At 43.1% G+C, this 12,398-nt stretch overlaps 1 protein-coding gene across 7 annotated transcripts in view; it reads right to left on the bottom strand.

Moving 5' to 3' along the window:
• Nucleotides 1-12,398, bottom strand: part of IHO1 (interactor of HORMAD1 1) — a 51,124-nt gene that overhangs the window by 38,067 nt on the left and 659 nt on the right. For 2 of the 7 annotated variants that reach the window (XM_041763618.1, XM_041763620.1), the window contains exons 1-3: nt 5,501-6,183; nt 4,476-4,511; nt 1,238-1,310 (exon numbers count right to left, since the gene is read on the bottom strand). Coding sequence is in view for 1 of the 7 variants with exons in the window: in XM_041763620.1 (XP_041619554.1) it covers nt 1,238-1,273 (36 nt within the window). In the remaining 6 variants the exon portion in view is untranslated. Of the gene's footprint in view, nt 1-1,237; nt 1,311-4,475; nt 5,438-5,500; nt 6,184-12,398 lie in introns of those variants that run through there. The other 5 variants (XM_041763623.1, XM_041763622.1, XM_041763616.1 and 2 more) reach the window with 4 other exon arrangements.

Genomic DNA, 12,398 nt, shown 5'->3' with positions numbered 1-12,398 from the left:
CCACAACTGCAAGATCATGAGTTGAGCTGAAATCAAGAGCTGGACACTTAACTGACTGAGCCACTCAGGCTGCCTGACTTCATGAAATTTTTAAAAAGAACATTTGGGGGATCCCTGGGTGGCTCAACAGTTTAGCGCCTGCCTTTGGCCCAGGGTGTGATCCTGGAGTCCCAGGATCAAGTCCCACATCAGGCTCCCTGCATGGAGCCTGCTTCAATCTCTGCCTGTGTTTCTGCCTCTCTCTCTCTCTCTCTCTGTGTGTCTCTCATGAATAAATAAATAAAATATAGAAAAAAAAAAGATTCTCTCTTAAAAAAAAAAAGAACATTTTGTAGGGTGCCTCGGTGGCTCAGATGGTTAAGTGTCTGCCTTCAGCTCAGGTCGTGATATCTGGGTCCAGGGATTGAGTTCCACCTCTGGCTCCCTGCCCAGCAGGGGAGTCTGCTTCTTCTCCTTCTGCCTTTTTCCTGCCCCCACCCCGCACGCTTTTGTTCTCTCTCTCTCTCATATAAATAAAATCTTTTTAAAAAGGAACACCTGGGTGGCTCAGTCAATTGAATCTGTTTTCTGCTCAGGTCATGATCCCAGAGTCCTAGGATGAAGCCTCACAGTGAGCTCCCTGCTCAGTGGGGAGCCTGCTTCTCCCTCTCCTCCTTGCTCACATTCTTACTATTTCTGTTTCTCTCTCAAATAAATAAATAAAATATTTAAAAATATAGAACATTTTGGGCAGTCTGGGTGGCTCAGCAGTTTAGAGCCGCCTTCAGCTCAGGGTGTGATCCTGAAGTCCCGGGATTGAGTCCCACATCAGGCTCCCTGCATGGAGCCTACTTCTCCCTCTGTCTGTGTCTCTGCCTCTCTCTCTTCTGTGTCTCTCATGAATAAATAATAATCTTTAAAAAAAATAGAACATTTTGTTTCACATAAATGTCTTATAGAAAACGGCCAAGACATATGACCCAATAATGCATACTCAGTTTTTGATCTAAATATTATTCACCACTAAAAGGAACCAGGTCTGGGACAGGAAATGTGCAAGATGAGTCTGTCCCAGAGAATAAGGAAGTTATCAAAAACTACTAGGCCCAAAGATAACTGAAGATCCTAAAGGTGCTTCCTCTGTTAAATTTATAATTATATTTTTAAAGACCTTCATCAGTCGCTTTGGAGGATAGGCAACCAACTTATTATTCTGAAAACTGGTAGAGTAGACAAAAGAATCAATCATTTATCTTACCTTTCTAGAATAGATGTACCTCAAGGTAACCCACATAAACGTGAGAAAGTTCTTCTTTATAGAAGTATTCCAGCTAATAAACACAGAATGAATGGTAGAATTAGATTATCACCATTTTGGAGGTCCAATGAAAATAAAGGATCTAAGCAATGATCATCAGTGGCTGCTAAAACCATGAGGTGGAAGGCTGATAAGAAACTGCATAATGAATAGGTAATGCTGAAAATACCAAAACCTCTTAATTGATCTTTCCACTACAAAGACACCAGCCCTCGTAAGTACTTCTTGTTGAGATTCAAGCATTACTAAAGAAGTAAGTATACTTGCCAAAAATAGAGACTTAAGCTGGTTAAGCTTCTAGATCTATGGACCAGTTTGCAGAAAATACAAGTATTTAAATAGAACCAGAGGAATATAATCACCAAATTTAGAGTGATTAATTCTATAGTTTAAATGACTATATTCTTTTATTATTTTTTCAAATTTTATTTATTTATTCGAGAGAGAGAGAGAGACGCAGAGACACAGGCAGGAGAAGCAGGCTTCATGCAGGGAGCCTAACGTGGTACTCGATTCCAGGTCTCTAGGATCACGCCCTGGGCCAAAGGCAGCGCTAAACCACTGAGCCACCAGGGCCACCCTACTATATTCTTTTAAAGCACAAAAGGCAAGGGGTGCCAGCATGGCTCAGTTGGTTAAGCACCCGACTCTTGGTTTCAGCTCAGGTCATGATCTCATGGATTGTGAAATCAAGTCTCTAGTTGGGCTCCATGCTCAGCATGGAGCCTGCTTGAGATTTTCTCTCCCTCTTTCTCTGCCCCTCCTGCTTGTGCTCTCTCTATCTAAAATAAATAAATATTTAAAATAACCTAATGTTTGTGCTTTGCTTTAAAACAATGTAGATTGGAGGACCTAGAGAGGGGTTTAGACTGCCCCAGGTTATTTATTGAAGCTAGGTGATAAGTACCTACATTAGAGTTCATTTATCCAATGATTTCTACTTCTATAAGTTTGAACTTTATCACAATAAAAAGTCATTAAGTGAATGGATAAATACCTTGTATTAGCTGACATTTCCCAGGTTTGTTACCTCCAGCCCAGACCCCTCTCCTGAACTTCCCACATCTATATTCAACTGCTGACCTGACAGCTCTACTTGGGTGACTAAATATGCACCTCAAACTCAACATATCCAAAACCAAGATCATCATCTTTCCCCCAAATATTCTCCACCTATAGTTTTCCTATTCCAGTTAATGGCAACTCCATCTTTCTAGTTGCTTGAGCCAAAATCTATGAGTCCTCTTTGACTCTCTTCTCACTAACTCTTTCAAATCTTATCCAGGATCTGCCCATTTCTCATTCCTTCTACTAGAGGTTTACCAGATTATATACCCCGTCAAATTTGAACTTCCCAAATACTGCACAGGACACACTTGTACTAAAAAACTTATTATTTACCTGAAATTCAAATTTAACTCAGTGTCCTGTATTTTTATTTGCTAAATCAGACACTACTCTACTGCCACCAGTTTGGATTACCGAATGGCCTCCTAACTGGTCTCCCTGATTTTACTCTTGTTTCAACTTTATAGATTCTTCTTTTTGAAGCAAAGTTCTTCCAACCTTAAATCAGATCATATTATCCCTTTGTTCAAACTCTCCACTGCTCCTACGCTACTCAAATACAAGCCAAAGTTCACACTCCATTCCACACCTCTTGCAGGGCTCCCCAATGTTGTTCTCCCTTGCTGGGCACACAACCAGCTTCAGGTCCCTTTCCCATACTGTTTCCTCCACTTGGTTCACTTTTCCCTCAGATATCAGCATAATAGGCCAAACCACCTCCACCACCTCCAGGTGTTCTCTCAAATTATCTATTCAAAATTGTAATGCCTCAATAATTACTATTTCTCCCTCACTTTTTCTCCACGGCATATCATTCATTATTCTAATACACTATATACTTTATTAATTTATCTTGTTTTGTCTATTTCAGTATGCACACCCTAGCCTACTACAATGTAATGTTAAGCTCTTTGATGATAGGAATTTTTGTGTGTTCTCTTCCATACTATATATCCTCAGTATCTAGAATTGTGCCTGGCACATAATGGTGTCCAGAAAATATTTACTGTAGATGAGTTTTTAAAAAAATAAGAACTAGGAGTGCCTGGGTGGCTCAGTCAGTTAAGCGTCTGCCTTGGGTTCAGGTCATGATCATGGGGTCCCAGGATCTGACCCCATGCCCCCATCTCTTTGCTCAGCAGGGAGTCTGCTTTTCCTTTTCCCTCTGTTCCTCCCCCTTACTTATGCTCTCTAATAAATCTCTTTTTTTAAAATAAGAACTAAATTAGGACAATGGAGCAAAACTTTCTAATTATCCACAAATTTAAAAAGATATAGGATTTGTTTTAAATTATTACATTTCAAACCCCTAGATCACCACAGACTTATTACATATTTTAACAAAGGAGAACTGAAGTAAATATAGGATTCCTGACTCTTTACTTATTTCTTTGATAATCTGTTTTTTCTTCCATCCACACATGTGAAAATTCTTCCTTCTGGTCTAGATTTAGAATCTTATACATGCCACTACAAGACCATTAATTAGGACTATTATTACATCTAGATGATAAATTCTCTATCTTCCATTTCTGTTTATGCTGAGGAGAATAATTTATGCAGTATGTGGCTTGGGGTTTAGAATAACTACATTGGGGATTCCAAACCTAACTTACTCTTAAGAGGTTTCATAAACGTTGAAAAGAATTTCATAGTTGCACCCTTGACTATGTGTAAGGATCACATGGGGCTTGACCTACTCAGCCTCAGGTTTATCTGTTCTTTGTGCATCTATCCATTAGCATGCTATTATAGGCTTTTAAATTCCCAGAGGGCAGGGACACCTGGGTGGCTCAGCAGTTGAGCGTCTGCCTTTGGCTTAGGGCATGATCCTGGAGTCCTGGGATGCAAGTCCTGCATTGGGCTCCCTGCATGGAGCCTGCTTATCCCTCTGCCTAGGTCTTTGCCTCTCTATCTCTCATGAATAAATAAATAAATCTTATAAATAAGACATAAATCTTATATATCTGTATATATAAAATCTTATAAATTCCCAGAAGGCAGAAATCCCATCTGCCTAAAGCTGTCCTTGCAGATGCTCGTATACTAGTAATGAAGAGGTAGTCATTCTTAGGCAGGACACTAGGTAAATGAAAACTGAAATACATACATTTCAAGGGCAGGATTCTCCTCTTGCCCTCCAGTCCTATTAGAAGCATAAAGTAGAGGAAAGGTTTAGGGGCTCCTGGGTGGCTCAGTCATTGAGCGTGGGATTCTTGGTCTGAGCTGGGATGGTGATCTCATGGGTCCTGGGATCCAGGCTTGCAGCCTCCGCGCTCAGCAGGAAACCTGGGGATTCTCTCCCTCTGTTCACCCCACCCCCAAATAAATCTTAAAACAAAAGGCAGAAGAAAGGGTTAAGTGCATGCAAGGATTGCGACTGTCTCCATAGGAAGGGCTCTTGCAAAGTTGTAGGTAGGGGAGGAACATGTGGGCTGAAGAGAATATCCTAAGGGTCTCACTGAGCACCCCTCACCCCCATCTGACCCCGTCCGTCTTCAGTACTGAGAATCCTGAAGCATGTGTGCGGTCCTCCACTTGCCCCTTTGACTGCTCCACTCGGTCGCTGAAAAAAAGTCTGTCCCGTCAGACTTTGCGGCCCCGCGGGCCGTCAGGAGGCCCGCCTCAGCCTCCTCAGCCATCCTTTCACCTTCAGTCCCTTTTCAACCAGGAGACATGCTCTGGGCTTCTAGACTAAATCATTTCATCGTCCTTTCCAGAGGTCTCCAAGGGATATTGCATAATAATAAAAAAGGCAAATCCCAGTCGGTTTCCCCAGATTTCTGTTCACCCTGACTTTCTGGATCAGTTCTCTTCCTTGTGTCTCTTAGTCCCGGACTCGGGATGAGAGGCTGTGGAACCTCGCGAATCTGACAAAAACAGCTCTCCAAGGATGACCACAGAACGTAAAGTCTCCTTGAAGACCCCAAAATGGTCTTTCGTCACAGGGAAAGAATGAATGGCTAGGAACTCCAGGACAAGGATCAAACGGACAAACTAGCGTCCCAAGAAACTCCTCTGAGGTCCCCGGAAACCCCGAACTTACTCGTAAAGCCTCGCATGGTTCCCCAAAGCCCCGCCCCCCCTCCGCTCAACGTTCGCCCCCCGCCCCCACACACACACCCTTCACCACACCTCTCTTCCCCGCCCTCTCTGACAAGCCCCTCTCGCCTCCACTTCTGAGGCCCGGCTCGCGCCCCTTCTGGGGCGTCTCTGATCTCGCCTCAAGGCTAGTTCGACGGAGGTTGCCTGAGCATGCGTGATCCCTCCCCTAGGGCCCGATCTGACCAATGACGGTTAAGGCCCGCCCCCTCTGCAGCTCGAGACAATGGCTTTAATTGTTCTAACGGTTCTAACGGTTCTAACGGTTCTAACGGTTTTAACGGTTTTAACGGTTTTACTAGCAGGTTCATTGCCCAGGCTAGGTGATCTGCCTTTCACTGCATACCGCTGCATGGCCCACGTGTACCTCGCAAGATGTACCCGCGCACCTCTACAGTCGGACTGCTGCCACCCACACCCCCTCCCCAGGAGTTACCTGACACATTGCTGTATGTGGAGTAGATTGAGTGCCCAGGGGCTAGGGCATGGCTGGGGCCAAGTGGTCCTAACAAGAGCTGGGTAGGGGGAGCCACTGGGAGGAGAGGCGCTGTGGTCAAAAGGGGACACAGAACTGGCAACCTGTAGAGAGAAAAAGGCAAGAAATGATCCAAGGTCTGCTGGATACTGGGACAATCTGAGGGCAGGGTGAGTAGGGGTAGAGGTTGTAGGGAGGAGGGGTCTGTGTAACTGCCTCTGATGGCTTTTAAAGCAATGAAACAGAGATCACCAGTGAAAGAAATAAGTGGAAAACAGATTATATTGAGCCCCAGGACATACAACTTTAGAGACCTAGATAAGGAAAAAGCAGCAAAAGACCCCAAGCAGGTGTGGTCAGAGACAGCGGAGGACATCCAAGAGAGAGAGGTGCTGTGGAAGCCTCCTGGACCGACCTTCAAAGAGAAGGAGGAGGGGATCCCTGGGTGGCGCAGCGGTTTGGCGCCTGCCTTTGGCCCAGGGCACGATCCTGGAGACCCGGGATCGAATCCCACGTTGGGCTCCTGGTGCATGGAGCCTACTTCTCCCTCTCTCTCTCTCTCTCTCTCTCTCTCTCTCTCTCTCTCTCTCTCTCTGTGATTATCATAAATAAATAAAAATTTAAAAAAAAAAAAAAGATTGGGGACGCCTGGGTGGCTCAGTGGTTGAGTGTCCACCTTTGGCTCAGGGCCTGATCCTGGAGACCTGGGATGGAGTCCCATGTCCGAATCCCTGCATGGAGCCTGCTTCTCTCTCTGTCTCTCATGAATAAATAAATAAACTTTTTTAAAAAGTTTAAGATTGGAGAGTTGGTAGGCCCAGAGATGGGAACAGTACCAGGGTTAGAGGTGTCTTTTTATGTTTGCATAGTTTATGGGTCATAGCTAGGATGGTCTCTGACAAAAGTTGTTTCCAATCATCTGAGGGACTCCTCCTACTGGTTAGGTGAGGGAGTTTTTGACTCTGCAAGATTCTTGGTGGAACTGCCATGGCCATCTTGCCCCACTGGCGGTCAAAACCACAATGTAAATATAACGAACCTAGGGAGCCACCCTGGGGCAGAAGTTGAAGAGGAGAGCACATGTTCTGCACCTGTGGCTCTTGGTAGGTCAACCCCTGGGTTTTGGGAGCAGTAAGACCAGGATGTTAAAAGCCACAAAGTTAGGATGTTTTATCTTCAGGCTTCTAATGTATCACCTATTACAGCCTTTGCCTCCAGCTCATGTCTGACTGCCTACTTTGTCAATGTCAAATGCTGCTGATAGGTCAGGGAAAATGAAGAGTGAGAATTATTGGTGACCTTGACTAGTGGTGTAGTAGGAACAAAAACCTGATTAGTGTGTGGATTCAAGACATCTGATAAAGAACCAAACTATATGAATAACCCTTAAAGCTCAACAATAAGGGGGCGCCTGGATGGCTCAGCGGTTGAATGTCTGCCTTTGGCTCAGGTCGTGATGCCGGTTCGGGGATTGAGTTCCATATCAGGCTCCCCACAGGGATCCTGTTTCTCCCTCTGCCTATGTCTCCGCCTCTCCCTGTGTGTCTCATGAATAAATAAAAAAGCTCAACAATAAGAACACAACCTGATTTAAAAATGGGCCAGGAGTGCCTGAGGAGACTCAGTGGATTAAGTGTCTTACTCTTGATTTCGACTCAGGTCATGATCTCTGGGTTGTGAGATCAAGCCTTGTGTCAGGCTCTGTGGTGTGGATGGAGCCTGCTTAAGATTCTCCCTCCCTCTGCTCCTCCCCCTTCTAAAAACAAATAAATGGACCAACACAGAGTTTAACACATTGCACCAAAAAAGATATACAGATGGCATATTAGCATATGAAAAGATGCCCAACATTATATGTTATTAGGGAAATGTAAATTAAAATAACACAACAATGAGCTACCACTACACAGGAGAATGGCTAAAATTCAGAACACATGTAACACAGATGCAGGTGAGGATGTGGAGCAACAGGGAACTCTTATTCATTGTTAATGGGAATACTAAATGGTAGTACTTAGTATACTAAATACTTGGAAGTATTGTTCGGCATACTTGGAAGTATGGTTTGGCAGTTTCTTACAAAACTAAACATACTCTTATTATACGATCCAGCAATAATGCTCTTTAGTATTTACGCAAAGGACCTGAAAACTTGGGCAGCCTGGGTGGCTCAGTGGTTTAGCACTGCCTTTGGCCCAGGGCGTGATCCTGGAGACCCGGGATTGAGCCTCGCGTTGGGCTCCCTGCCTGTGTCTCTGCCCCCACCCTCTCTCTGTGTCTCTAATAAATAAAATCTTTAAAAAAAAAAAAAAGGACCTGAAAACTTATGTCCACACAAAAACCTACACATGGATATTTATAGCAGCTTTATTTCATAATTGCCAAATCTTAAAAAGCAACAAGAAATTATTTTCAGTAGGTGAAAGAATAAATAAACCATGGTACATCCAGACAATGGAATATTTTTCTTAAAATTTTATTTATTCATTTAACAGAGAAAGCACAACAAGCAGGGGGAGCTGCAGGCAGAGGGAGAGGGAGAGAGCAGGCTCCCCACTGAGCAGGGAGCCCAATGCAGGGCTTGAACCCAGAACCCTGGGATCATGACCCAAGCCAAAGGCAGATGCTTAACTGACTGAGCCCCCTAGGTGCCCACAGACAATAGAATATTATTAAGCACTAAAAAGAAATGAGCTATCAAGCTAGGAAAAGACATAGAAGAAAACTTCAATATGTTTTACTAAGTGAAAGAAGCCAATCTGAAAAGGCTATATACCATAGTATTTCAACCATATGACATTGTGGAAAAGGGAAAATTATATAGTAAAAATATTAGTAGTTGCCATTGGTTAGGGGGGAGGGAGAGATGTATAGGTGGAGCACAGAGGATTTTTTTTTCTTTTTTTTTTTTTAATTTTTATTTATTTATGATAGTCACAGAGAGAGAGAGAGAGAGGCAGAGACATAGGCGGAGGGAGAAGCAGGCTCCATGCACCCGGAGCCCGATATGGGATTCGATCCCGGGTCTCCAGGATCACGCCCTGGGCCAAAGGCAGGCGCCAAACCGCTGCGCCACCCAGGGATCCCGCACAGAGGATTTTTAAGGCAGTAAAACTATTCTTTATGATACTATAATGGTGCATACATGTAATTGCAGTATACATTTATCCAAACCCAAAAAATACACAACTGCAAGAGTGAACCCGAGGTAAACTGTGGACTTTGGCAGATAATGATGCATCAATTTAGGTTCAGCAATTATAGCAAATGTGCTATTCCGGTGGAAGATATTGGTAATAGAAGAGGTTATAAAACGTAGGGGGCAGAGGGTATATGAGAAATTACTGTACCTTCCACTCAAGTTTGCTGTGAACCTAAAATTGCTTTAAAAAGTATATTTAGGGCAGACTGGGTGGCTTAGCGGTTTAGCGCCACCTTCAGCCCAGTGCGGAATCCTGGAGAAGTGAGATCCTGGAGACCTGGGTTCGAGTCCCACGTCAGGCTCCCTGCATGGAGTCTTCTTCTCCCTCTGCTTGTGTCTCTGCCTCTCTCTCTCTGTCTCTCATGAGTAAATAAAATCTTAAAAAAAAGTATATTTAAAAAATATATATGTGCACATATATGTATATGGAGAGCTTTGTATATCCATACAATGGAAAGTTACTTAGCCATAAAAAGGAATGAGTGATTGATAGGCACAGTGACATGGATAAAACACAAGATAATTATGCTGCATGGAAGAAATCAGACACAAAGAATACATATTGAATGATTCCATTTCCAAATTCTAGAAAATGCAAAGTAATGCTTAGTGACAGAAAGTCAACCAGTGGTTTCTTGAGACCAATGAGTGCCATAGAGGAGGATTACCAATGGGCAGAAGGAAACTTGGTGTTGATGGAAACGTTTACTACCTTGATTATGGCTATGATTCATACATATATACATAGAACAAAATGTGTCAGATTACACACTTAATATGTGCAGTTTGTTGTGTTAGTTGTACCTAAATAAAGCTTTGAAAGATAAAAACATTACAGATAGAGTTGATGTTCTACTCTGCCTTCCTGAAACCATTCCCCAGGTGACTTTTCTGAATTTGATGTTTATTGTTTCTATGCATGTTTTATACTTTTAGTTCATATGTTTATATCCATAAACAATATATAGCATTGTTTATAAATGGTACACTTTGTGCATCTTTCTACAATTTGACTTTTTTGACTCACCATCTTTAAGATATATATGTGTGTGTGTAGATTCAAGGCAGCCCGGGTGGCTCAGCGGTTTAGCGCCGTCCTTGGCCCAGGGTGTGATCCTGGGGACCAGGGATTGAGTCCCGCATCGGGATCCCTGCATGGAGCCTGCTTCTCCCTCTGCCTGTGTCTCTGCCTCTGTGTGTGTGTGTGTGTGTGTGTGTGTGTGTGTGTGTGTCTCATAAATAAATAAATAAATAAGATCTTTAAAAAAAAAGATATATATGTGTGTAAATTCAAGTATCTTTCCTATTGCCCTATTGGTAAAACATTCAGGCTGCTTAGTTTTTCCCCTATGCAGATGCTGCAAGGACCTTTTTGTACCTATGAATACATGTTAGAGTGGATCTTCAGGGTAACTATGGTAGGGCTGGTTTTCTGGCTCATAGGGTTGTATCAGTGACAGCAGCATGCGCTGAGTGTTTTCTGCTGTTAAGCTTTTTATTGGTACATTTTTAGAGGCTTATTGCCAGTTTCTTTTGGTTAGTGGAAGGGGTGAACTGTTTGTGTCCCTGTGTTACAAATGATAGACAATAATCTGCCGAAGGGTAGCTTAGAATGGAACCACAATGTCAAATGTTTTCGTGCTCTTTCTTTTGCTCCTCTGTTATGCTCTCCTTCTTTACTGGGGCTCTGGTAACAGTCACCTAACCAGTGTTTTCAGATGCCAGACTCCTAAGAGAAAGGTTGACAGAACCTTATTCTGAAGCAGCAATTTTATCCTTTATTTTTTTAAAGATTTTATTTATTCATGAGATACACACAGAGAGGCAGAGACACAGGCAGAGGGAGAAGCAGGCTCCTTGCAGGGAACCCAATGTGGGACTCGACTCCCAGGACTCCAGGATCACGCCCTGAGCCAAAGGCAGGCACTCAACCACTGAGCCACCCAGGCATCCCCTGAAGCAGCAATTTTATCTTAAGAACCATCAACCCTTTTAACATTTCTTCTGACTCTGTGGAATGCTTTTTTTTTTTTAAGATTTTTTTTTATTTATTCATGACAGACACAGACAGAGAGAGAGAGAGGCAGAGACAGAAGCAGGCTCCATGCAGGGAGCCTGACACGGGACTCGATCCCAGGTCTCCAGGATCAGGCCCTGGGCTGAAGGCAGTGCTCAATCGCTGAGCCACCCGGGCTGCCTGGTTACACAATTTTTTTTTTAATTTGAAACTTTAAGGTCAGTTTATTAAGTTCAATGATGAAAGCTATCAGAAGAATATTCTCCTGAAAATTATTTTTTCTTAGAAAAAAAGAAAGGAAAATCAACACCTCCACACAGCCACAGATGCTGTGGCAGTCACACCTCTCTGTAGATGGGGATAGTCCATTAGTCAGATCACCCTCTGGGTCAGCAGGATTATAGTCTGGATCATCCTCATCATCCTCTAGCTCCAAGTCATCCATTTCCTGGAACAGGGATTCATCTACCTCCACATTGTTTCCAGCATCTTCCAAAAACTGGATATCAGATGTGTCAAGATTATGATCTGTTTCAAATAGCTGTTTCCCACTTAATTTATTTTTTCCTGCTTGTTCTTCTTCTTTCATTCGTTTCTTTTTAATTTCCAAGAGTTCTGCATCAAACTTGGCCTTCCAACTTAAGAAATTCTCAACTGTGACAGGAGTGTCATGAAATAATTGCTTTTCAGCTTCTTCTGCCTCTTTCTCTTTTTGTTTCTTTTCTTCTTCTCTTCTAGTTTTTATTTGATCTACTATTTCATTTAATTTTTCTTGCACAAAAAAAAAATAATTTTTCTTGCACAGCTGTCACTAAAGTAAAGATCATTACCATACCAAGGTTTTCTTCTGCCTGTAACGCTAATAGTTTTAAAATATCTGAGACATCATTATCTTCTAGATTTTCCTGGGAGAATATTTCATAAAGAGGGGCTTCATCTGGGTATTTCTCACTGTATGTAAACTTGAGGGTAGTCTGGACAGTTTCATCATTTTCTCCAGCCTCAGATGTCACAGTAATGGTGAAACTGGGTGGATTTTCTGATAATACCAGTTAATGACACTCTCAAACCCCTCTTCACTCATCCCCTTAACATCCTCACAGCACAGCTGTACTGCTGGTGAGAGAGAACATGAATAGGACTGGAGCTATACAGGGGTAGCTGAGAGACATCTGCCTGTGAAGGAGTCGGGGTAGATGGACTCCAGGGCCTCCAGCTCTTTGCGCTGCTCCTCGCC

The sequence above is a fragment of the Vulpes lagopus genome, chromosome 7 (genome assembly GCF_018345385.1).
Source record: "Vulpes lagopus strain Blue_001 chromosome 7, ASM1834538v1, whole genome shotgun sequence".
Lineage (NCBI taxonomy): Eukaryota > Metazoa > Chordata > Mammalia > Carnivora > Canidae > Vulpes > Vulpes lagopus.
The sequence above is the reverse complement of the archived record's forward strand: the minus strand, read 5'-3'. Positions and strand labels throughout refer to the sequence as shown.